The sequence below is a fragment of the Capricornis sumatraensis genome, chromosome 10, assembly GCF_032405125.1.
Source record: "Capricornis sumatraensis isolate serow.1 chromosome 10, serow.2, whole genome shotgun sequence".
In the NCBI taxonomy this organism is placed as follows: domain Eukaryota; kingdom Metazoa; phylum Chordata; class Mammalia; order Artiodactyla; family Bovidae; genus Capricornis; species Capricornis sumatraensis.
The window spans coordinates 50,752,544-50,778,670 of NC_091078.1; the positions used below are offsets into that span (position 1 = coordinate 50,752,544).

The following is a 26,127-nucleotide window of genomic DNA, read 5'->3' on the forward strand; positions in this document are numbered from 1 at the left end:
CATTCTGGAGTAGACTTCATAAAATAACGTGGACATGGACTAGCAAGCTAGCCCCGCCTGCTCTGTTGATGGGGGGAAAGGAGGTGAAATAAGGAATTTGTGTCTTAATATTTCTGTGGCACTTACTAGACAGAGAATACTTTTAACTGATATGCTGTTGGTGAGCTTTCAAAACTGTTGAAAACATGAATATTCCAAAATGTGGGGATGTTTGTGGCAATTATAGACTCACTTCTGTTTATTCAACACTTTGCAAAGCAGTTTGTCAAAATCAGAGTGTGTCCCATTACCAGTTTTTGAATTAGAGGCCTATTGTGTCTTCGGGGCCCAGTACGGAATCTGGTTTCCCAACAGTTCAGTGGTTACTTCTTGAATGAGTGTTAGAGCTCCAATGAACTTGAACCTTGAAGCCCCTCTGCTCTAAGCCCATTGGCTTTGCTTCTCAAGGGATCTCCTCTTTTATGTAAAAACAATGGACTAAATGTTAGTTGTCTGTGTCACTCACGTTCTGCCAGTCAAAGCAGTTTTGTTCTTCTCTGTATGTCTTTATTTATACATCTTGCTTTAAGTTCTGGAAAAGGAAGCCTCAAACAATTCCTGACCTCTGATACAATGGACTATTTTGCTGATGACCTGTACTCTAAAATAATTTATATTCCTGAAAGGTTTTGGAGGAAGCCCCTGAAAATTCTTGGCAATGTCGAACTGGTCCCGAGTCACTTTTCTTAAAGCATCGTCCAGGTTACACAGGCAGCCCATGGAAGCTGTGGCCCTCGTGCTGTCACAGTGCAGGGTCTTGAAGCTGTAGGAGAAGCACGAGGCCATGGGGAACTGAGGATTGGGCTGGTTGACAGCCTTCACACGAACCTCAGGACACTCTGGGCTCCTTTGCCTTTTATCAGCAGCGAGCAGGGCTGCAGGGGAAGGACCTGATTTCAGTGAGCACTTCTGCCCACCGCCCTCTGTGTGCATATCTCGTGGGAACATATACAGTGTCTTTCATTGTTAAAATAGCTGTTAAATGAAAGTTTAAAGCATAGCAAATGTTGCAAGAATAGTCCTTTGCTTACTTGTCCAGGCAGATGGAAAACTAGTGCCAGGGAGCAGAAAAGAGAAGTGATTTGAATAACTTGAAGGGAAAGGCAACCCACTCCAGTATTCTTGCTTAGATAATCCTGTGGACAGAGGAGCCTGGTGGACTACAGCCTGTAGGGTCACAGAGAGTCGGATAGAACTGAGCACACCAGTACATGCACTACCATTGAGACGGACTGGGGAGAGAAGACCAGTGGAAAAGATCTAGTCAGCTAACTGAAGAAAACGTATTGAGCATGTCTGATTGCAGCGGTGTTTTAATCATCCCATATGTTCACAGAATACTTCGTTATCTGTAAAACACTTTCCTTTGCCCATCACATGGAACCTTGGAGACAACCCTCCGAGACGGGCCTACTTATCCCATTTCACAGAAACGGAGGCCCAGAAAGATGAAACCCCAGAGGCATCGTCAAGTACCGTTTGCCTTTCATCATTTTCAGTCATCGTATTCCCTCGCTGCTTCATTTCTAATTAAGTATAAGATCGGAACCCTGGTCCCATCATGTTTTTCTGTTTCTGTAACTGAATTGTAGAAAAGCGAAGGGGAGGGTTGGTGTCAGAGGCCTCGTGTTTTTGCCTTAAACCTGAGAAGCCGGCTTTAGGACTGGCGCGTTCCTCCTCCAGACATTTTTCTGAGGGTTTTGAGCACCAGTCCTACTGGAGTTCAGACTGTGTCGTGAGTCATTTTTCTCCTTCCCCTTTTCTTGTGGGGACAGTTTCTCTTTTTAACACCATGTGGTCTACTTTCTGAGGGTTATGTCACTGTCGTCCCGAGACAGATGTTGCCATTTAGAAGAGCCCGTGGCCGTTGCCCTAGTCCTGTAGGTTTGCCCTTACCTTGAGCTTCAAGGTACATGACGTGGTCAGGAACATGAGGGTCTTTATGTGGGAAGGCCCAGAGATCAATGACTTCTGGGATCCCTTCGAAGATCTTCTTAAAGACAGATGCCTGGAAAAGATGGAGGGAAAAACAGAGTTGTTTGGGCTGGCAGAATATGAGTAACATTAGACATCTAGTGTTTAGTCACATTGCTTTGATAGTAAAGAAATTAAACCTTGAGGAGTTGTGAAGACTGCACCTGTGATTATGACATCTTGAAAGGATTTGGTGAGAAATGGCCTCGTTGGCAGAAGCCTCATTCAGGCTGCCAGCACACAAGGACAGTTAAGAGAGTTCATAAAAAGAGAAGCTGGGTTGTGCTGTTGTTTTCCTACATTTCAATTAAGGAAACGCGTAAAAGCAGCCCCATCTGTCCCACAGACCACTTTCTCTCTGAGCAGGTCCATCGGGATGGTTTCCCATACCAGTATCCCGGATGAGTCTGATCCCTCCTCCTCGGTGGATGCTCCCTAGAACAGATGAGCTTCTTTACATAATGACTGCGTTCAAGAATTTGTATCATAATTGGAGAGACTCTCCCAACTACAATACATTTCAGTGTACCTTTATACACTTTCTTTTGTAAAGGGACTTGTAGTAAATCCTCTGGAATAATGCCTTTTATATAATCCTGTAAAATGTATCATTTGACATACTGACTGCTGTTAAGGCAAATGTAATAAGAAAAATACATTTGAACGTTCTAGAAATGGTCCTTTTTTGAATCTGTCATATAAATGGTGCTCAATATATGTTTGTTTAAATAAAAACGTGCTCAATATATGTTTGCTTAAATAGAAAAAAGAAAAATTTCACGAAGACTAGAAACAGAAATTACATTGCTGGGGCATACTGACTTAAAACTTACCTTTTTTTTTTTTTTGTCTACTTAACTATGTGGATTTTTCTGAAGGAAGAGTTTATCTACAACTGTTACCTCTGATCTAAGGAACTGTGTATCTTCTTAACTTCTTTGCTCGTTTCTCTAAAGGGAGATAGGCTTTCTCCCGTTCGTCTCCTTGAACTCACTATTCATTCTCCCTTATGAGGGCCGAAACACTTGAGAGACTCAGCTTTCTCAGGAAGCTGCTCCTCGGACTTTTCCAGCAGCCCTTCCTTTAGGCCTGTTGTCCCCTCCGTGATTGACAGAGGATTTCCACCCTTTAAATGATAGGAACTTGTGAAATCTGCACTTAAAAATTAATCTAAAGATGATCTTCCTGGAAGGAATTCGTACAGTAGCAAACAAGTGCCTGGAGACCATTATGTTTATGATCCCTGCTTCATCCTAAAACGATTTCTTGGGTCACATATGAAGATTGCTTAGGTAGAACTTGTCCCTACCTGTGTAAACATTTATAATAAGGTTCAGTTTAAGTGCAGTCTGTGGTTTTCCTAACAGCGGGCCGATGGCTGGTAGGCCTGGCCACCTATGTCCAGGGGCACCATACCCCTGTCCTTACACCTTAAGCTTGTCCCTGCTGAGTTCTTCATTCTGCATAGTATAAATCCTCCCTGAACAGAATTTAAATTCTGGCTGCACATTAGAATTATCTAAGGAGTTTTAGATGCCTCAACCAAACCCCTAAAAGTTTGACTTCTTTGCCCTGGGTTTAGGCCCTGGCATCAGGATTGTTTTGAAAGATCCCCAGATGGTTCTCATGGGGAACCCAGAGTGAGAAACACAGGGTTTAGCCTAACCCAGCTGGGCTACAAATAGAGAATTTGACCAAGGGATTTGCTTGGTCTCCCAGCAAAGAAGTACCATTTTTTAGGTTCAAAATCTCACATCTTCTGACTTTAAATCCAGTGTAACCGTTAAGAGCAAGGTTTTGTTATAGAGCTGAAGGAGAATCTGAATCCCTTTACTTCTGGAAACTTATCTCCAGAGTGGGGTAAATATAGGCCCACGTCACCATAGAGGTGGAGAAAAGTCAAGGCCAAAGGAGGCAGAACGCTGTGGATTGGGTTGGAGATCGATGACTTTTCCAAAGGAGGAAACGGTTGACCGCCAGGGTCAGACTTGTGAACCTGCTTAAAGGAAGCGGCAAGCTGGGAAGACGCCTGCCTCTGATGTGTGCCCGCCGACCACACCGAGGTCGTTTTCCAGCTCCCTGACCGTAGCCAAGGTGGGCCCCAGCCTGCTGTGGACACCAGGCCTCCTTGGAGAAGCCGTTCTCCTGGTCCCAGTCACCCTCCGAGCTGCTGGCAGGGGCACTGAACTTTCTGTGGGTCCAGGGCAGGCCTCCTAGGTGGTGATCCCTTGGCACAGCCAGGAGATCTTGGGGGAAGGTACAAAGGCCTGGGGTGAGGGAAGCAGAAGAAAGGAACATATCAAAGGGTTTCTGATAAGGGCTTTTTGAGCAGGAAGTTAGTCAGATTATGAGGGCCTTCGGTGCCAGGCCAGGTCCTCTGGGCTTAATTGTTGTTGTTGTTTTTTAATCACTCAGGTTGGACTGTTTTGAGACCTCATGGGCTGTAGCCTGTAAAGCTCCTCTATCCATGAGATTTGCCAGGCAAGTGGGTTACCATGCCCTTTTCCAGGGGATCTTCCTTACCCAGGGATCAAACCCATATAGGCAGTTGGATTCTTTTACTGCTGAACCACTGGGGAAACCCTTTGGCCTAATTGGTGACTGGCAGATTATAAGTAGGGGCATGTCATCCTCAAACCATTGCAAGACCAGGAGGGTGTGATGTTCAGGTAGTGGACTCCTTTCTTCCTTTCCTGTCACGCGTGTGCAATGAGCAGAAGGCAGGGGAGCCCATCACAACCTCCCTGCACGTCAAGTTAGCTCCTGGACGCTTGTTTCTGATCCCATGGTGAAATATATGTCTTATGGCTTTACATACATATTTTTTAACTTAATTGAAGTATAGTTGTTTTACAATTTTGTGTTAATTTCTGCTGCACAACAGAATGATTCAGTTATACACACACACATATATATATATATATATATATATACATACATATATATATTCTTTTTCATTATGGGTTAATCAGAGGATAGTGGCCCTGAGCTAGGTGGCACTAGTGGTAAAGAACCCGCCTGCCAAAGCAGGAAACATAGAGATGCGGGTTTGATCCCTGGGTGGGGAAGATCCCCTGGAGGAGGGCATGGCAATCCCCTCCAGTGTTCTTGCCTGGAGAATCCCACGGACAGAGGAGCCTGGCGGGCTATAGTCCATAGGGTCAGAAAGAGTGGGTCACGACTGAAGTGACTCAGCACGCACGCACCTTCCGCAGGGCCTTGTTGTTTATCCATCCTCTATATACTAGTTTGCCTCTGCTCATCACTCCCAATCCTTCTCTCCCCCAAACACTTTATAATTTTTTAAAACAGTATTTTCTTCATGGCACCTCCAAAGATATATAGCGAAGCTCTTAAGAGGCCCAGAGCCTTTAGTATCCCCATTTACCCTTGGTGGCTCAGGCTGTAAAGAATCCGCCTGCAGTGAGGGGGACTTGGTTTCATTCCCTGGGTGGCAACCATCCAGTATTCTTGCCTGGGAAATCCCATGGACAGAGGAGCCTGGCAGGCTACAGTCCATGGGGTCACAAAGAGTTAGACATAACTGAGTGACTAACGCTTACCTTAGTTTCCACATAGACCTCACATCACTCACAGCCTGCTGACTCCTCTGAAATACAGTGTGAAAAAAACAAGGGCATAGATTCATTCATTCCAAGGGAGCACTTTCTTTTACCAGGCCTCACTCATATTTTCCTGGCATGTCTGCACCACAGGTACCTCAAATGTATGCTTCAAACTTTTAGAAGTCTAAAGAATGTAGCATTTCAATTAAGGAGTGCCTCAGCGGAATCCTTTTCTTCTACCTAATGCCATTTGAATGCCTGCGCCCCGGGAGGTTGGGTTGATTGGACAACATAGATAAACCTCTGCAAGGAATTCATTAGGTGGTGAAGGATGCCAATAGCCCAGAAACGTGGTATCCAGGGAGCTTTCTATTTCATAATCTTCATGACGTCATGAAGACAGATCGTGTAGGCATCTTGGTAAGCAGCCCTGCTCCGTGGAGCTTTCTGCAGTGGTGACCTTACCTTGTATCTGTGCTTGCTGTCTTCTGTGATAACCATTAGCTACAAACAGATGGCTTGAAGTGTAGCAGCTGCAGCTAAGGAACTGAATTATAAATATTACTTTATTTCAGTTAAATGGATGTATCCACATGTACATAGAGCTACCCACATGGCTACCATAATGGACAGGACAGTTAGTGCCTTCAAATTCCCCTTCTCCTCAAGTCATCCAGTGAGGATAATCAGGTCATTTCTTAGCAGGACGGACTGAATTATTTGCATCTCTCCATTCCTGTCTTTTGGAATTAGAGGCTGTCTCTTTCCTGGATCCATGATATCCTAGTGTCTATGGAAATACTCATCAGCAGTAACACTTGAATTATAGTACTTTGCTGTAAGAGGATACAGCCAGCCCTCTTATTATCTGTGTGTGGTTTTTTTTGTTTGTTTGTTTGTTTTAATCTTTAAAGGACTGGACAAACAGTATTGTCTTGTAGGAGAAGAATATGCATAATGTCTCTGCCCAGGGAAAGGTAGAGACTGTAAAACATTCCTCCTGGGAAACCGGGTAAAGAAAAGTTAGAGAGGCAGGTAGAAATCTCAGGGAGAAAACTTTTCCTGAAGGAATGCTTTTCATTGGGTTCCTCTTCCTTCAAAAGACTCCAGGGTAAGAAACTTCCCTGAGAGCACTGGAATTTTCCCTTGTGAATAAATACTCCCCGCTTTGGTCACCTCTCTGCTATGTTCTTCTGGGAGCTCACCCTTCTTTGGCGTGCTGTGACTTACACCCTTGTAAAGCCTGAAAAAAAAAAAAAAAAAGGCTAGTATTTTTCCTGAAATGTTCATTTCCTTGCTGTAGGCTTATGTGGGCTTTGAGTGGAAATGTGATCTGTGTGCCTCCCTCTTCATTTGGTCTCAGCCATTGAGATGGGGTTTAATAAGAACAGTTTGATGCCTTAGGAGTCAGATGGGCCTCGCTTTGTGCACAGAGTGTTGTTTTAGACAGAGGGACTTGTATCTTGAGAGTGGTGCCAGCTGGCGTGAGTCCTCCCAGGCAGCAGCCTGTTGCAAATCTGGCTCGGTCCACGTTTTCTCACTTCTGGAACCTTCTGCGGCTGCCACTCACAGCTTGTGGGTTTACTCTGGAACTCTAGCCCCTGTCCCCGACTGTCTTCTGTCCTTCTTTCAGCTGTAATACTGCACACGGGCAGTCATTTAATACAAACTGAATACAAATCACGTTTCTTATGAAGTCAAGATGGAGCTTTAATTTCCAAGGACATCTTAGCCAGTCAGCACGTCTCTTCTGGGGAGCAACTTTTCCGTTCTGTCCTACTTCCCTTTCCATGTCCCTTGGAGCCTTTGGTTTCAGAGCTCCTTGGAAGATGAGAAACCCAGGTCTTTGGGGATTTCTTTGTATCAGTGTTGTCCAGTAGACCCTTCTTCTGTAATGAAAAATGCTCTAAATCTATCCTGGCCAAATGCAACTACCAAGCCTTTTGAAAATGGCTATCGCTGCTCGAAACTGGAGATTTGATTCTATTTCACTTTAGTTAATTTGAATTGAAATGTCACTCTCTTTTAGTTCTTTTTTAAAATTTTATTGAAATATGGTTGATGTATAATGTGTTGATTTCTGCCGTACAGCAAAGTGACTCAGTCATACTTGTATATACATTCTTTTCCATTCTGGTTTCTCACAGGATGTTGCATACAGTTAGCTCCCTGTGCCATACAGTAGCCCTTGTTGTTTGTCCTTCTTTGACTTCTGAACTGACTTCTTTATATTATGGCTAGTGTTGACCAACCAGATCTCGAGCTTTTCCTTTTCTCTCCACTCTGCCCTGACTGTTCATACCTCCATGTCTGGGTCCAATACATCTTTTTGTCTCCATCTTCCTGTTTCCTCTGTGAGTATATTTTTATTCCTGCTCCAGAAAATGTGTATTAATTTTTTACAAGTAAGAAGAATTTATCAGGAGGGTAGAAGGTTTCTCTTGGAACCTAAGGAAGGCATATGAAACTTGCCTTTGAGAACTCAGGGAAATGGAAAACTCCAGGGGCCTACTGCGTGCCAGGCAGTGTTCGCAGCCTGGAGCCCAAAGTGCGCGTGTACCAGTGAGCAGACGGGACTCTGCTGCTCTGTCAGGGATGGTGAGCTCAGGGTGCAGGAAGAGAGCGATGACTGGCATGTCCTTGTGAGCAGAAGGCAGGCGTCTGCAACAAGAACATTTTGGTTGGAGGCAACAGCCAGTTCAGATGCCCTAAAACCAGAGGCCGCGTGTCACCTTTCCCCCCGCCCAGCCGCCTGCTGGCTTTCGTATTTACTTCTCTGCTTACATTTATAGACACGTCTTACATTGTGCTCCACAGAAACGGAGCCAGACTGCACCAGCATTGGTGTAGGCAAGAAGATCAGACCGAGGTGGTGAGGGGGCATCCCTTGTAGCTCAGTCAATAGAGAATCTTCCTGCAAGGCAGGAAACCTGGGTTCAGTTCTTGGGTCAGGAAGATCCCCTGGAGAAGGAAATGCAACCCACTCCAGGATTCTTGTCTGGAGAATCCCATAGACAGAGGAGCGTGGCAGGCTCCAGTCCATGGGGTTGCAAGAGTCGGACATGACTTAACGACTAAAACCACCACCACCAAGGTGGGGAGAGACCGTGAAATGGAGTAGAATGTGCTCTCTCAGTCTCCTAGCAACCATGCTGCTTTTTACACACCTTGGCCTTTGCTCCAGCACAGGGTACGTTTAATGAATGAGACTGAGTGCAAATCAAAGACACCAAAGTCAGTTGCATACAAGAGCTTGCAAAAAAACTCCTCCAAGGAGCCTGACTGTAGTCAAGAACTGTAGCTTGACTTCCTAGTCAAGGGTCATTGACAACGTTTTGAAGTTGAAGTTGCATGCTCCACCCTCAGCCCTTGCGGTGAATGTTACTTCACCATTGCCCGTCATTGGAAGCAGCCCACTGGATCCCAGTACCTAGTGATCAGATGCACTTCCAGGGCCTTGTGGTTCTCATTGTTCCTGGTTAAAATGATTGTTGGGTGGATAAAGATGTGGCGCACACACAAGATGGAATACTATTCAGCCATAAAAGAATGAAACAGTGCCATTGTAGCCTCATGGGTGCAACTAGAGATGGTCACACTAAGGGGAGTCAGGAAGGCAAATGCTGTATGCTGTCACCTTCACGTGAAATCTGAAATATGGCACAGATGAGCACACCTCTGAGACTCAGAATGTGAGATCAGAGTTCGGTTGCCAAGGGGGAGGTGGGGACGGGAGTCTAGACGAGGCAGAGGCAAGCTATTGCATGTAACATGGAAAATCAACAAGACCCTGCTGTGTAGCACGGGGAACTATGGAGAAGAATAGTAACAATTTTATATCTCTGGATAACTGAATCGCTTTGCTTTGCAGCAGAAATTATCACAATGTTGTAAATCAACTATACTTAAATAAAATAATTTTAAAAAGTAAAATGACTGTTGGGATCTATCTTGACCCTCCTGCGACCTGTTGGCAAAGACCGCCATGTAAATGCTGCTTTCTCTTCTGCCGACTGTGGGGCTCTCGGGACTTGCGGGGGTTGGGGTGGGGCTTTTAATGTCTCACTTGCTGGGAGATAGCACGGTGCGGCTCACAGCTACTTACCTGCCCAGAGCCTTTCACACTGTTTACTGCAAGTAACAGTAAGGTCCTGGCATCCTGGGAAGGGCAGAGACCCACCTCACCTTCTCATCCAGCTGCGCCTTGAGAAAACAAGCCAAGTTGCCCAATTTAAGGGTAGATTCTCATTTTGTTTCAAATTCCCTACTTGAACTTAACAATGCTTGAAACTTGTTTCTTTTCTGTTTCACTTCCTCTGCTTGAAGGACGCGAGGAGGGGGGTCTCAAAATGGGTGGCGTTATCTTAGAAGCCAAAGTGAGCCTGAGCATGCTTTTTCCTCCTCCGATGCCAGCAAGCCAAGGTTTGTTTGGCTGCTCTTAATCCAGTTAAGGTGCCCCACTCCCCCTTCCCTCGCCCATGGCCAAGTTCTTCTAGAACTGGGTCCCTGTCCACATAACACTGAGACTCAGAGTGCTCTTTACTTTCATTTCCTTAAAATTGACTGTAGTTTCTTTTCCTTAATTTGCATTTTGGAGAGAATCAACCTTAAACAGATGGCATAGTAGTAGGAGCTTGATTTTGAATGTTGGCCTTTAACTCGGCCAAGACTTATGGAGCCCCTGATACATGGTCCACCTGGGCTAAGGCTGTCTGTCCTGGAATAAGACAGGTGACATTCCTGCCCTCATGAAGTTGCCAGCCTCTGCCTACCAGCCTCAGCTAGGTACTTAAACACTTCCCTCATCTGTAAAGTGAGAACCGTCACATCAGTCTTTCATAACTACATGTCACACATAATCAAGGCATTGAGCAAGCAAAAGGGTCTTTTTGTGTAACCATTCCTGTTGTTATTACTTATCATTCAAGCTGAGCTGGGAAAATAGATCTGGAATAAACTGTTAACAGTAAAGTAAAAGTCTCTGTTCTAAATTGGAATTTCCTCCTCATCCCCCATAGTTAGTGGCAAGGCCTCTCTACAGACTGAGTGGAAAGTGATCCTGTCCCCTGACAGCATTTTCCTTCTCTCCAACCTCGTGATGCACGGGTGGCACTCTGGTTTTGTTCTTAGAAGCCCGGGTCAGCTGCCTGATCAGGTGTGTGTCTGTGCTCGTGAAGGGGGGATGCAGTCCTTCAGCAGTGTGCTAAGAAGTGGCCCACAGCGGATTTCTCCATCTGCAGAGAACACACAGCAAAGCGATAGTCCGGACGCCGTTTCTCTCGTGAATGGAAACATGGCGTCTCATGCCATTTAAGTGGGGCTGCCAGGTCAATGCTGGGACATGTTTGAATTATTCAGCTTTCATGACTTTGGGGGTGGAACTGTGAATGTTTTCCGGAATGAAAAGGACTTGAGACATCATTGTGCTCAGCACAGTCTTTGACTGGTCCGAGGATGAGCTGTGGAAACTGGCTGGGAGCCTGGAGCCCTGTCGTGGTCTTCTAGAGCCTTCCCAACTCCCTGCCTGGCTGGCTCTCCAGTGTGATTGGGGGGCAGTAGCCCCTCGTGAATTTTCACGTGATGAAATGGACTCAAGGAAAAGAGGTTAAGGAATAGTGCTTTCCATATATCTGACTGGCATGGAGCCCCTCTTAGCCAGACACTCAAAAATCTAGTCAAGTTGTTGTCTGTGTCCTCCAGTTTTCTGTCCGCCGTGAACGTAAGTGTCCCGGTTCTGTTTGCTTGAGAAGGAGAGCCAGCCATAACCGTATTTCAGCATGTTAGAATTCCAGAATCTCAAAGTGCCTCCTTGCCTCCCCATCTCTGAATGTTGAAATTCACTAATTTTATCAGCATGTTGCCAGATAACACACTAGGTGTCTCAAAGCCAAAGCAGACCAGCTCTGGCTTGTTGAATGTTTTGCAAAGGTCAGCAGAGGATTGGAAAACTTGACCTTCAGCTTACTACCTATTTGCCAGATCTAAGCTGGCTACAGACAGTATTTTAAAACCACATTATTTGTTTCTAGAAGGATTGTTAAAAGACCCTAAGCACTCTTGAAAACCTTTTGGTAACAATGATTGTTTCCATTCTATCTCTGAAAGCTTTGGGAGCATCACAGTAACAAAAGTGGTTATATTTTGTTTTGTCTATTTCCTCAGATGTCCTGAAAGATTTCTTGGAAGTCATGAGCCTGCCGCATCCAGTTGGTAACTGGGAATAGAGTTGCCAGACTTGGTTATCTTTGTCGCTGGCATGCCTTTCCTGTAATTTTCGTAACGGAGAGAAAGCATTGCCTGCCCTGTTCCTTTTCTCACCAGAGAGTCCTTGTGTGGCTCTTACATGTATGTCAAGCCTGTTTTCTCTCCATCTTGACCCTAAAAAGTACCATTTCATAGATCAAGAAACGGAGGTTCTCAGAAGTTAAGTGGCTGACCCCCAAACCTGAACTCACACTCGCGTTTTTGTCTTGAAAAGTCTTGGACTTTACCAGCCTGCCCTTATTATGAGTGAAGTAATTGCAGGGAACCAAAGCTGTCTTCTAAGAAGCTTACTGCTCCCCCACCCTCTACCTGCTCCTCTCAACTCCATCCGGCTGCATTCAGGGTCTTTGCCTTCGGCTGGAATGAGCGTACACCTCTGCTCTTAGACCTCTGCAGCAGGAATCTCTGTTTTATTGTTCATAGCAAGAAAGATGAGGGCTTACATATGACCTGTGGCTTTGTCTCTCCTTGACTGTCTCTCATTGACCTTCCGTAAGTTATTCACCTCTTCGACCCTGAATGTCCCCATCTATAAAATGATGATGAGACAAGTCCACGGCATTTGTGATGAGTAAATGAACTAATCACCGCAGCGCTCAGCACTGGCCTATGCATTTGGCTTGCCTCCAGTAAATGGTGATAATAGAATTAATAGTATTAGTTCGCATAGATCTGACTTCTGAAACAGAAAATGTTGCTTCTCCTTGAACTGAAATGTGAGTATCCAGAGTAGAGAAGCAAAGGCAAATTGGGAAATATCCATCCTAGAGAGTTCATCACAAATTTTTACATTCCTGTGAAACCTCTAGTAATGGAAGAGAGAATTGAATGGACATGATAAACACTCACTAATGGAAAACATTTCGATGGCTGCAGGGTGGGGCAGGGAGGCTGGAGACGCAGAGCAGCAGCCGGGAGGAGGCGCAGGTACAGATGCTTTGCACCACCTCGAGGGTGCCGACCCTCCCCTCCAGACAGCGGTTATCAAGAGGGGAGCTGGCCCATTGTTGCCCCATCTTTTTATTTTCTTAAATTCAGTTAGAAATCCAGCTTTTCATGTAACATCTCATTTTTAGACTTGGTTCACATTTGAAACAGAACTTAAGCCGTGTCTGGGGGCCATCCCCACCTCCCGCCCGACATGGTGATCTCGGCTGTGGCATCTCCCAGCCTGGGCCAGCCCCAGGCTCCCTCGTCGCCAGAAAGCCAGCCTCTCGAACCAGACTCACCATCTAAAGGAGTGTCTCTCTCCTGAGTGCAGCAGCATTTCCGGCCCTTTTCCAGATCACAAATATGGGAATTATCTGCTTTGACTGATATTTTCACATACCTCATAAAACTGTAGTTGAAAAACCGTTCCAGCACTGGGCACACACGAGGACAGGACACTGAAGCACATTTTGAAAGAGAGGTAGGGAAAAACTGCCACAGAAATTTAGAAATGAAAAGCCGGATCTCACAGGAAACTGATACTCAGACCAAATTCCTTGCTTAGTTGAAGCAAACAGCTTAACCTAAATACTAATTTTTCTGATTGTCAGATAGTTGCTACCTTTTAAAAAATCCTTTCCTACTGGGATTTTGTATTAGTTCTGGCATTTTGCTTTCAGTTGCCTCAGCATTGTGAGTTAAAGTATTGTTTAATTCATAAATAAATAACTTAATGGAAAAGCATATCTTGGGTAGACGATTTCAAAGTTCTGTTGGCAAAAATCATTCTGTGCATGTTTTTAATTTCCTGTCAGATCATAAACATCTTGCAGAAAGAACCATGCTCTATTCTGTCCAGCCTTTCCATAAAAGGTTAATATGAAGGCTCTTCCAGGGCAGATAAATAATGCATGTTTGTTTATGTTGGCTAATTTTTCTGCTAAGTAATAAATGATTTTAGCTGAATTGGAATGTGATAACACTCCATAAATCCTGTGCTCACTATCTTGCCTCCATCAGACTATTTACCATGTTGTTTTGACTGTCACTAAGAGAGGTAATCATCTTTTATTTTCAATAATCTCTGTGTTATTTTCCTTGTTGCTACAGCCCATCGTCAAGTCACATCACCTGAAGGAGACTTGTTTTCTCCATTACTATTACTTTCTGTAACAGGCCGACTTTAATGCCCTTCCTAGCAGGATGGTTATGATTTTGACGGTCTGTGAAATGGCGCCACAGTCTACTCCTCACTCGGTGAAAGACCCCGTGTGTGTTGATGTGGATTCATTTTTTGTCAGTTTGTTCCCTCTTTTCCTCAGCCCCAGTGCCTGCATGCTGTTGGGTTTTGGCTCATTTCAAAAATTCTACAGTTATGCGCTGCAGATAAACGCGCTGTTAAAAATCAGCTTTCTCAGTGATGAACTAAAATTGGCAAGCTTGGATGGTGGTTTTTGTTGCAGACTGCTCACCTCTGCCCAGCCTTCTCAGAAGAGTGTTTTATCCATGAGATGTCTGTTAAAGTTGAGAGACCTAAAAGTGTTGCAGCTCTCTGAACAGGCAGAAGTGCCTGTATTTTGAAATACTGCCTCTGGCAACAAGACAGATATTTCCATCTGCAAGAGTCATTTTAAATGTTTGCGTTTTGTCACCTGATATGTGACCTGATTCTGGGACATATATCAGGAAAAAAAAAAAGCAAATTCAGCAGCTTGTTTGAGAACTCAAACTGTACTCCATTCCTCAGTGATCAGAGAAGTTCAGGGATAAGCACAGAACAGAGCCTGCCTGCTTGGGAGTTATTTGGAGTTCGTGGGGCTGCTGCTGCTGCTGCTGCTGCTGCTGCTGCTAAGTCGCTTCAGTCGTGTCCGACTCTGTGAGACCCCATAGATGGCAGCCCACCAGGCTCCCCCGTCCCTGGGATTCTCCAGGCAAGAACACTGGAGTGGGTTGCCATTTCCTTCTCCAATGCATGAGAGTGAAAAGTGAAAGTGAAGTCGCTCAGTCATGCCCGACTCTTAGTGACCCCATGGACTGCAGCCCACCAGGCTCCTCCATCCATTGGATTTTTCAGGCAAGAGTACTGGAGTGGGGTGCCATCGCCTTCCCCGTTCATGGGGCTGGGGAGTATAAAATAAGAAAGAAGCAGGTGAAATTCTTACTCAGCTGTTTCACGTTTGTCAGTCTATTCAGCTCTAGCTTGTTTTAAACATATATTATTAGTTTTATATGTATATAACTCCTTTAATAGTTCCTTGCAAATCAAAATTTAAAAATCCTAGTTCAAAGGCACAATCAAGTTTTCAATTTAAAGTACTCTATGGAATTAATCCCTTTGAAACATCCCATAATTCCTTAATTTGCTTGTTTGGGGAATACAAATTTATGTTTATGTGGCATAAAGCCATCCATAGATCCATAGTGAAGTGTTAAACTCATGAGCCAAAAAGGCTAAAAAAAAAAAAAAAAAAAAAGAAATCCTCAAAGCTAAGTTCCCTCAGTTGAACAAGTCAGAGGTTGGGGCATTACACACACACACACACACACACACACACACACCCCACCCCCCCACCTTCCAGGGCTTCAGAGTTAGCTCCATAAAAGTGACATCAGACTGGAGTTTTATTAAGAGGGCAGAGGGCCTGCAACTGCCCAGATTCAGGGGTTTATTCACCAGCTCACCCCATGGACTGCAGTGCGCCAGGCTTCCCTGTCCTTCACTGTCTCCCAGAGTTTGCTCAGACTCCTGTGCACTGAGTCAGTGATGCTGTTTAGCCATCTCATCCGCTGTCGCCCCCTTCTCCTTATGCTTTCAGTCTTTCCCAGCATCAGAGTGTTTTCCAATGAGTTGGCTCTTCACGCCAGGTGGCCAAAGTGTTAAAGCTTCAGCTTCAGCAACAGTCCTTCTAATGAGAATAGGATAGTCTCATAATAGATTAGGTGGACAAAATCAGGTTCTGTTGTTGCCTGTTGTGCATCTGCTGGGACGTTTTTTATGCCTCCTCACTCTCCTTGCCTTTTGTAAACGTAGTTTTGGTCAAGCCATGCTATGAGCTGTGTAAACCTCGGACATCCCTGTGGCTCTCCTTCTCTCCATCTGTCAGAACAACAATTGTTGTTGAATAATTCTCTGTCTCCAGAGATCCTGCCCCTGGATTGTCTGGATTCCCCGCTCTGCTCAGCCTCTTGTGGTCTATGCTCTGCTCCCAGGGAAAGTGCCTTTCTGTACTCTCATGCCTCTGAAGACCACCCATCCTTTAAGAATAAGCTCCTCCATGAATCTGGCTATCCCTGTATCAGCTTTTTGTCCTTTTCTGACCTCTTGCTTGCACAGAAAGCAAGTTGGTTGCATCTGACAGCATTGCCTCTCTATCTAGTACGTAAGCCACAGGAGGGCAGGGCCCCACCTAATGTTTGTTTTAAGTCTCTTTCTGTGTGGAGACGATTTCAGAGACCTGATGAACCCCGGTTGTTGACCATGTAGTCGGCAGCTTCAATGTGGAAAAATAGGTGTCTTTTCTTACTAGGCTTTTAACTGCTAGGAATGATCCATCTCCTTGCCTCTTCAAATAGATTTTAGAGTATGGATTAGGTCATGCTTGGAGGGTCCTTAAGGAGTATTATCATTGCAAAAAAGTATTTGCATGAGAAACATGGATGCCTTCAGGCCAGTGTCTCTGAGTCTTTCCTGTACAGACTCTGGCCTCCCAGGTACCTACCTTTGTGGTGGTTTTTCCAGAACAGCTCCTGGTGCCGAGACCTTGGGGCACTGCCGTTGGAGAAAAGCCCCTCCTCTCCTGCTTTCAGTATACTTATCTTTACTTAAGGGATGAGGGTTAAAATACAATTGTAAAACTAGTAAAGAAGGTATCGCCTTGTGTTAGAAGTTCCGAGTATGCAGCAGATGTTCAGAGAAGGAAAATCTTTCTCAACTATCTTTGGCTTAATTATGAGGTGTCTTTTTGGTGTATTTATCTACTTATTTATAGCAACTGGCCAAAGGCTTTGACTGACTGGGGAGTGTCTCTCTTTCGTTATGAATATGAAGGGTCCTGTGCGGTTGTTCGGTGCTTCCTTCTGGGCTAGAGAATGCATGTAACAGGCCCGTAGACTGGTCCCACTGGTCTCAGGGGCCCTGGGTGTCTGTTGCCTGCATCGCAGACCATGGCGGCTGGCTGCCAGATGGTAGCCTCCGTGTCTGACTCCGAAATGCCAACTGCAATTGAAAACCTTGCCGAGAACAAGTCTTTCCATTCCGGGACCATATGGTGATCAGAGCCTCTGGGCCCACGACCGTTTATGGGGCCAGGCTCAAGAGAAGAGCAGATGGGAAGAACTGTCATAGGAGAGCATGGCTGGAAAAATGGTGAGGAATTGGTATTCAATTTTGCTAGATCCAGCCTGAGTGGAGACAGGGGACTCATGGCCAGCCACAGACTGGGTTCTCCACAAGACTGCCTGAAGAGTGACCGGGCAGCTTCAGCGTCAGCTGAGAACGGGGCCATGCCTACCTGAGAGGAGGGGCGGTACCTGTGAGTGCTTGGTGCGTGCTGGTTGGGGCTTGGTGGGTACTCCAGCGCTGCTTCTCTCATCAAAGAGGAGCCCGGCGCTTGCTGTGAAGGTAGAGGATTGACAGCTACCATCAGCTGACCTTCCGAAAGGTAGATTACCCTCAGCAACGTGACTGGGCATCCTCCAGTCAGTTGGGAGGCCTTGCATACAAGCAAGAATTGAGGTTTCCTGGAGAAGGAATTCTGCCTGAAAACTGCAACGAATCTCCAGCTTGCCGGCCTGCTAGAAATTCCAGACTGGCCATCCCCACCGCTGCATGAACCAGTACACGTAGTACACACACCCGGGTGGGTTTAGCATGTTCCCAGGGGATTTGTGTGCTTATTAATGTCGGAGGAGCACTGCCCTGAGTCATGGTAGTTCTGCTTGCCAGCTGCCTTGGATTATTCTTTGAGATGCTGAGCTTGGTTATATCAGTTTTAATAATCCTTGCTGTGAAATTTATAGCACAAGGCAAGACATCCACAGGTGTTTGTAGAATAAATGAATTTCTAAGTGCCCTCAAAACATGCTGTAAAATGACAGTAGATAGATGCAGGAATTCAAAGCTACCCAAATGCATTTCTGCCCAAATGTTTGGGCTTATTTCTGGAATTTTGAGACTTTACCTAATAGTTCAGCTAATGGTAGACACCATTCCCAAAGGTATGAAGTCACAGTTTGTACGCAAAATCCTCAATATTTTTATGGAATAATCTAACCCTTATTAGGCTGCTCATCTTTGACCTTCAAAGACAACAGTACTGTTCTAGAAACAGACACAGCTAAGTGTTTACTTTGTTCATATTCTCAAGACCTGGCAGCAAGGTCTCCAGGCAGCAAGTTTGGGGAAAACGTGCTCTAAAATAAGGAAGGCGATGTGATCGAGACTGAAGGTCTTGCCGTGACTCACGGGTCTGTGTGAAAAGAAGTGACATGTGACGGTCCATGTGACTGTCATATGCTGAAGGGAGGCTGCCTTCGCTCACTTCCCTTGCTGGGTGGCTTTCTAGGTGAGAGATCTCTTTCTGGAGAATGCTGCATGCTGGTTCAGTGTGTCCAGCTCTTTGTGACCCCATGGACTATAGCCTACTATAGTAGGCTGGACTAAGCAGGCTTCTCTGCTTGGGGCTCTCCAGGCAAGAGTACTGGAGTGGGTTGCCATTCTTTTCCCATGGACTGGAATGCACAGAGGCAGTCGTATGTGCAGTGAATGACCATGTCCCCCTGCCCCCGCCGCTTCCCCCCGCTGCTCTTGCCTCCCATTCTAATTAGCCTTGAACTATCCAGCAGGTTCTCTGGAGTGGGCCTAGGTTTCTTCACTTGGGACTACGGCCCTTCACGGAATAGTGAAGCGATGAACCAAAGTTTGCATGCATTTCTCTCTACCCCCTCGCTCCAGAGTGAGAGCAGAAATCTTTTATCAAGATTAGGTGACCCCCAACAAAGATGTGAAGAGCACTGTGTCCTTGCACTTACCTCTCTGTCCCACCAGGGCTCCTGTTCACAGAGGACAGTGCTGGCTTTGAGCAGAGGTTGGAAGTTACTTACTGGCAGAATGCTCCAGGTCAGGAGCCTCCTGGTCAGCTAGTAGGGAGTGGCTGGTAGGGATGGGGGCATGGCAGAGACTGCCCTGTGTCAAGGCTTTCAAACTGAAAAAGAAAAAACACTGCCAAGCTAGAAAGTCCATTCACCTTAGCAGTGGTAGCTTTTACTCTAACAAAGGGAAAAACGGGGCCTCCTTGCGGTAACTTAGGCGGCTCTGTGATAACTGAAAGGGAAAGTGAAGTCGCTCAGTCGTGTCCGACTCTTTTCAACCCCATGGACTATAGCCCACCGGGCTTCTCCATCCATGGGATTCTCCAAGCAAGAGTACTGGAGTGGGGTTCCATTTCTTCTCCAGGGGATCTTCCTGACCCAGGGATTGAACCCAGGTCTCCCACGTTGTAGGCAGACGCTTTACCATCTGAGCCACAAGGGAACTGAACACCCTGACAAACAGGTGAGGCGCACACGAGCTGCCTCCCTCCACGGGCCTGTGCCTCCAAGCGGGGGGTCAGATTGTCCTTTTGCCTCTCCCCAGAATTCACCTCTCGCGTTTGGCCTCCCCACTGGCAGCCAGGCTAGGCAGCGCCCCGAGGCACGGCCCCCTAACCCTGCAGCCTGCTGGCCCTTCTTTCTTCTCCTCCTCTTCCTTCTGTTTTCCACCTCCTCCCTGTGGACTGTTCTGCAGACATCAGGTCTAAAGCACTTCTGCTTGTCCACACATCTGTGGCTGCTGCCGCAGCTTTCGCCGCCAGTCACGTCTGACTGTCTTGCTCTCCCATCACTTCTGACTGTCACTTTTGACACATTTCTTAGCTGTTTGCTAGAAAAAGATTTGCCAGCCCAGGGAAGGGCTCCTCTGGATCAGCAGGTGGCGGCGTGCTGATCATGTGGCCTGGGTGCGTGCTTTTGTCCAGCTCTGCCGAGGCTGCCCTCCGCTGTCATATGCAGTGTGTGTGTGTGTGTGTGTGTGTGTGTGTGTGTGTGTGCGTGTGTGTGCGTGCGTGTGTGTGTGTGTGTGTGTGTGTGTGTTGTGGACGGGGAGGGCATTTTTGTGCTGGTTTGCTTTGTGCCAGTTATGTCATTTCCAACTAATTCCAGCTCAGTGTCTCAGCCTTGGTTGCATGTGAGAATTGTCTGGGCAGCTTCTAAAAGTCCTGGTGCCCAGGCCACCCTCCAGAATAATTAAATCAGCATGTCTGTGGGGTGGAGTGTTCCATGAATTTGTTAAGCACCCTAAATGATGGATGGATTTCAGCATTGGCCTCAAAGTTGATAACCACTAATAGAGGCTAAAATCCTAAAATGCTGGAAGGCTGAATTCCAAGTCCTGGAGGCTTGATGTTATATTTGAAAGCAACAAAGCTTTCTAACCAGCAAATAGATGTTTGTCTGAAGCTACTCTATTAAAAAAAAAAATCAAACAGAACACGGCCTGGCTTTTTTGTTTTTTCCTTGCCCATGTCTTTTAGGAAAGCCCGAAGGTTAAATTAGCTGTTTCATAAATGGATCCAAATCTAACCAATGTAGGGGGAAAAAAAAATATGTACATATATATATATATATATATATTTTTTTTTTTCCCCCTGTTGTCTTAGTCCCAAATGGAACACAAGATTCAGAGAACATTGCAGCCTATATTTTTAGCTAAGTTTAGTTAGAGCTCTTGGTCTGGGAGACATTGAGAATTTCAAAATAGTTTGTTACCTCAAAATACATTTCCTGAAATGGACTTGAGGCCTGAGAGGGATGAATGGGCTTTTTTTTTTTTATGCTTCTATATTTATTGTACCACAAGAAAGCAAATCTTAAATTTATGTAAGTTTTTATTTTTAGAGACCCAGGAAACAGGTGTTTTGCCCAAGCGACAGAAGGCTGCGTGGCAGAGCGTCGACGGCAGACTCGAATTCATGGGCAGGGAGCGGCGGGGGAGGGCCCTGAAGCTGTGCACCCGGCCTCAGGCCTGAGCATCCTCAGTGTAGGGGCGGACCAGGAGGCCTTACTCAGGCCTGAGAAGCACCGTCCCGCCTCCTGAGGGCAGGTCTGGTCCTGTACCCCTGCGCCCGGGCGCCCTGTCTTTTCTCGTCTAGCAAGAAGGGCCTTTGAGTTCACGTTTGTTGAGGATAGCCGGGCTCCATCTCCCGGCTCACACCTTCAGTTACCAGCACTGCCAATGGCAGAGGGTCTCACAGAGGAAGAAGAGGGGCGAGGGTGTCACGCCTCGTCAGCGCCCCTCAGCGTGGCGTGTGCTGCAGGGACAGTTTGCCTTCCACGTGTCACTGGGGAGCGTGAAGGAGTCTCGCGTCTGCTAGCGCACTCTGCCCGGGGTGAGCGGGGAGCGCTCTGTCCCTCCCTGCCTGGTGCAGAGCCAGATGCGTGCCTCTGTGTTTGCGCCTTCGTGGATTAGCCAGTCACCATCGATCAGTACACGTTTTGGATGGCATCCGTGTGACAGCCCCTCTTCTTGGCCCTGGAGAGGCCGCGTGGAAACAGGCAGAGAAGGCCGCATGGAGCTTGCGTTTGGTATGGATTGGAAGCCACTGGGTGGTGGAGAATGTGCAGATTAGATGAAGCCCTATGTTGCTCCCTTGTGGGCTGCCTTAGGATCACGTGGTGATGTTTAACAGAGGCCAGGAAGGCGCAAGAGGGCAGGCGAAGGCCAGAGGAAGGGCAGGACCTGAGGCAGACGGGAGCCTGGCTTCTCCCGGGAGAGGCCCTGGTGTCCTTGAGGGGAGTGAGTGAAGAGAGCGGGCAGCCGGTGGTGCTGGGAGGGCGGAGGGCAGAGAGGGGGCCGGCAGCAGAGCCCAGAGCTGGAGCTCGCTGGCACGCACGTGTGTGTTGTGTGTGTGTGTGTGTGTTTGTCTGGGAGACACACTTTTATCAGCTGAGTTGGCTCAGGGCAATAGGGCGAAGTCAGAGCCAGGCTTTTGCCAAGAAGGCCCTGATGCTCTGGTGAGTGTAGGTCAGGAAAGCAACAGCCAAGTCGGCCCTCTTCCCCAGAGTCTGCTCCGAGCCGGCTGACCCCCTTTGCAGATGTGGCAGCTGCACTCCACGTGACCCCGGGCTGCCCACCGCCCTCTTGTCGGGCTCCTGTGCCCCCTCTGCGTGCCTCTCTTTTGAACTGCCCTGCCCTGGTCTGTTTTCATCTCCACCCAACCAGCTAAACTATAACTTCCTTTAAGAGTACGTCCAGCACCACCCAGTACCATGTGGTAGGCTGACTTGACGTCTGTCTCTGGATTGAGCGCAGAGGTTTTGGTGGAAGGAGTGCCTTACGACGGTCACTGACAGAGGCAAGACGTTGCCAGGCCTCCCGCGGCCCAGTCATCCCCACCCTTCACTGGCTTCCATCACAGCCTTCTCCTCTGGTGCGCAGGTGTTAGCAGCCTTTCTCCACGTGCCTTGTTAGTGGGCCCGGGTTCATCTGGCATCACGTCGTATTGGGACTCCGTTGGTAGCTGGCTGCCTTGGCTCACCACGTGGCACGTCTCTCTTCTCTTCGCAGTTAACAGCGACATGATGGTCACTGATCACAACGGTGCCGTCAAGCTGTCGCAGCTGTGTAAGTTCTGCGACGTGCGATCGTCCACCTGCGACAACCAGAAGTCCTGCTGGAGCAACTGCAGCATCACGGCCATCTGCGAGAAGCCGGAGGAGGTCTGCGTGGCTGTCTGGTGAGGGTGCCTCTCAGTGCTGCCCCCCCTCCCCTGACAAGCAGTGGGCGTTTGGGGGTGTAGAGTCACGCGTCTCGTCTCTTCGGCATTTGTCCCGTTCCCCCTTCAGTCCCTCTCTCTCAGTTTCGCGGTGTAATTTCTCGAGCTACTCCGTACACTTTCAAATACACACACACCCCTTCCTTGAGTCAAGGAGAGGGATTTGCCGCTTACCAGCCACTTAAGTGACCCCCCTGGACCCTGCAGTGACGCCCAGAGCTCTGTTCTGAGGCAGACTCAGCCCTGTCTCACAGAGATGGATGCTGGGCTGCTGCAAGAGGGACACACTTGTCAGAGATGGGGCAGCGACTCAGGGCATCAGGAAATAACCCGTGCCTTAGTCAGAAGCCTGGCTAGCGCAGCACACCACCACTGGCCAGACTCCGCCTCTTTCTCTGGGAGCAGATTCTCTCCTCCCTCCCTTTCCCTTTTTTTCTCTTTCTTCTTCCCTCCCTCATCCTCTCATTTTTGCTACGTACACACACAAACACACACACAGTGGGAATCATTCAATTAGCACGTAGTTATTAACATATATTATGAATTGGGGGTATGAGTCAGAGATTAAAAAAACAGTGATAATTAAGAGAGTCCTCATTTTATAAAAAAAAAAGTATACATTTGTTATGAAATGTAACATTTTGAAGAATTATATAGATGGTTTCAATGCATCAGCTTTTTTTTTTTTTTAAAGTAAGCTCTGTGTCTCCTGGCTGTTAGCAAATGAGAGTATCCACCCAGTTATCTTTGCCTGCGCCTTTGGGCAGGAGTCTCCGGAGACTTTCTCCAGAACTTTCCTCAGCCTGGACAGTAGATCTGAGAGCCTGGCACATTTCCCTACCCACTGGGGCATGAATCAGGTTCTTAAGAGCTAAAGGAAAGTTCACAGCCAAGACCTGTCACAGTGGCTCGCCATTACCTGCCAGCTGCACTGTGTCCAGCTCTGAGCCCTGCTTTTGCAAAAGGGCTTTGACAGAGGTGGTGTTCGAGGAGAGGGACACGTGTGATGGGAGGTCCAGACGCTTGCCAGCCGAGGACTGGCGGGGGCAGGGAGCCAGGTTAGTCCAGTAAAGAGGACGTGGGCTCTGCGGAGAGAGCGGAAGGGCTCTTGAGTGGGAAATGTAGTAAGTGGTTGTGCGGAAGCCTACAAGGCTGGAGAGACACACAGCTTTTCGAAGGGGATGGACAGACAGACTTGAGCTCAAGGTCAGTTGAGGTGTCCTCTCAGTCATGGTTTGGGGCAGGCGCCCTTCTCTGGAAGCATCAGACCAAGGTCAAGAAGGGGAGAGTGACCACCGGTCAGGTTCAGGGCAGGAAGCTTCAGAGCCCAACCGGGTGACCCCAGGCTCCTCCTCCGTGTCTGTTCTCTGCTCACCCTTGCTTACATAGCCACTGGGGATGAGAACTTAACTTCTGCACCAAAAGCAGACTTCTTCATTAAGGGGGGTTTCCCCACCCCTAGTCCAAGTGCAGGGGGTAGAATGTGAACCGTGCGCTCCTGGCATGGATGCTTTGCTATCTCAGAAGGGGGGCCCCGCTCTGCCCCCTCCTCCGTGTTTCAGATGTAGAGTCAACTGTCTGCAGAAAGACACATCCAGAGGTGAAGAGAGGGGACGCCAGTGTGGGCGTGGGCGCTCCCCTGTGGCCCCACCCCTGCAGCACCGGGGCACTCACCTGGCGCCCTCCAGGGAGGCCCCTCCCCTGCACTTACCAAGCTGGAGTGGCTCTGCCTCCAGTGACCAGCCCCCAGGACTGGCTGGTGCAGGGGCCTGAATGCTTGACCACATCACCTCAGCTTGGGACGGCTTTGATGGGCCCTCCCAACCCCCAGCCGCCCAGAGGCCAGCTGAGGCCTCATCGCAAACCCCTTGCCCACTCTCTGCAGCTTTGCTCCCTGAAAGGACATTTCCCCAAAGCACCCGCACAGCCTCAGAGTCTGTGTGCCGGGGCCCTCACACTCAGACACAAGTCTGTGTTAGAAATAGCCGAGCGGGGGAACAGAAGACGGCTCTCTGTGATCTGTTCTAGTCTTCTTTTCATTCGTTCCTTTGTTGAATTAATGCCAGTTGTGCACTCTCACCAAGCAAAATGCTTAAGTCCTTTTCAAGGACAGAAATATTTTGGAACCAATATTAATTTGATGACTGTGGTTCTTTCATCCTGGATATTGACAGCCTCTTCAGTTGCAGGACAAAGACGTCTGTGTTTATTTCCCTGTATTTTTCCTTTCTGTGCTTCAGTGAATCCAAAATGTTTTGCACAGTGGGCCCTGTCTGCCCGGGAGGCGCTGTTACAGCACCGAATGGAGGAAGCCCTTAAGGACCTTACGGAGCCTCAGTCTTGTTGGTTTTTTTTTTTTTCCCCTTTTGACGCATGTATATGTGTAGTGAAGGAAGTGAAGTCTCTCAGTCGTGTCCAACCCTTTGCGACCCCATGGACTGTAGCCTGCCATCCTCCTCCATCCATGGGGTTTTGCAGGCAAGAAAACTGGAGTGGGCTGCCATTTCCTTCACCAGGGGATCTTCCCGACCCAGGGATTGAACCTGGGCCTCCCGCACTGCGGCAGTTTCTTTACCATCTGAGCTAACAGGGAAGCCCATACACATTTGCATATATCCATATATGTATGCCCCCTCTTCTTTAGATTCCTTCTCCATGTAGGTCATTACAGAGTACTGAGTAGAGGCCCTGTGTTATTCAGCGGGTCCTTATTAGTGTCAGTCACAGACAGTAGTGCGTGTATGCAGTCCCAGGTTACCACCCCCCGCCCCCGGTAACACACATGTGTTTTCCACGTCCGTGACTGTGCTTCTGTTTTGCCTCGGGTACTGAGGTTGAGCCCCCTCCCTGCGGTCCCTGTTCTGCGGTTAGTGGCGGTAGAAGGCGAGGGCTCAGAGAGAACCGGCCCAGGGCTCTGGAGAGGCTTTTCTTCAAGCTCCCAGTTTCTTCCTTGTCCCATCCCAGGGCCTCTGGAAGCTTCGCAGAGGAACAATACCATGCCCTTCCCTGGGAGCCTGGGGGACTCGGTGTGCCTTCATTTTGTTACCAAAGTCAAACGCAGACCCTCCCCCCCAACACAGACGAGCACATACCTGTGTGCTCACTCACCTGTGTTCCCCGCCGGGAGCCCTTGAGCTCTCTCCACAGCCCACACCCTATGGGGTAAGGAGGGCCTCTTGTTTCACGGCCACTGTTTTGCTCAAGACCTCCCAATAACTTGGGGGTTAAGGAGAGGATCTTTTTAAGTGTGTTTTTCAAAATTACTTTTTAATTTTTATGCGATTTTTAAAGGTCACACTCCATTCACAGTGATTAGAAAGTACTCCTATACTCCCATCCTTGCGCGTGCCTTACACCCAGCAGTCTGTGCCTGCCACTCCCCCCACCTCCTCACCGATTTGTTCTCTTTGTGAATCTGCTTGTGTTTTGTTACGTTCACTGTTCCGTCGTGTTTCTTAGATTCCACATATAAGCTACATCATACAGTACTTGTCTTTCTGTGTCTTATTTCATTTAGCATAATTTCCCCCAAATCCATCCATGTT

The 26,127-nt window shown here is 47.6% G+C and overlaps 1 protein-coding gene across 7 annotated transcripts in view; it reads left to right on the plus strand.

Moving 5' to 3' along the window:
* TGFBR2 (transforming growth factor beta receptor 2) overlaps nt 1-26,127 on the plus strand; it is an 89,526-nt gene that overhangs the window by 15,058 nt on the left and 48,341 nt on the right. For 3 of the 7 annotated variants that reach the window (XM_068982915.1, XM_068982912.1, XM_068982914.1), the window contains exon 2: nt 22,375-22,543. The exons of 1 other annotated variant lie outside the window; for it this stretch is intronic. In XM_068982915.1, coding sequence (XP_068839016.1) covers nt 22,386-22,543 — 158 coding nt within the window. In that variant the 5' untranslated portion in view covers nt 22,375-22,385. Of the gene's footprint in view, nt 1-1,469; nt 1,517-16,018; nt 16,041-22,374; nt 22,544-26,127 lie in introns of all 7 variants that reach the window. 3 more of the 7 variants (XM_068982913.1, XM_068982918.1, XM_068982916.1) reach the window with 2 other exon arrangements.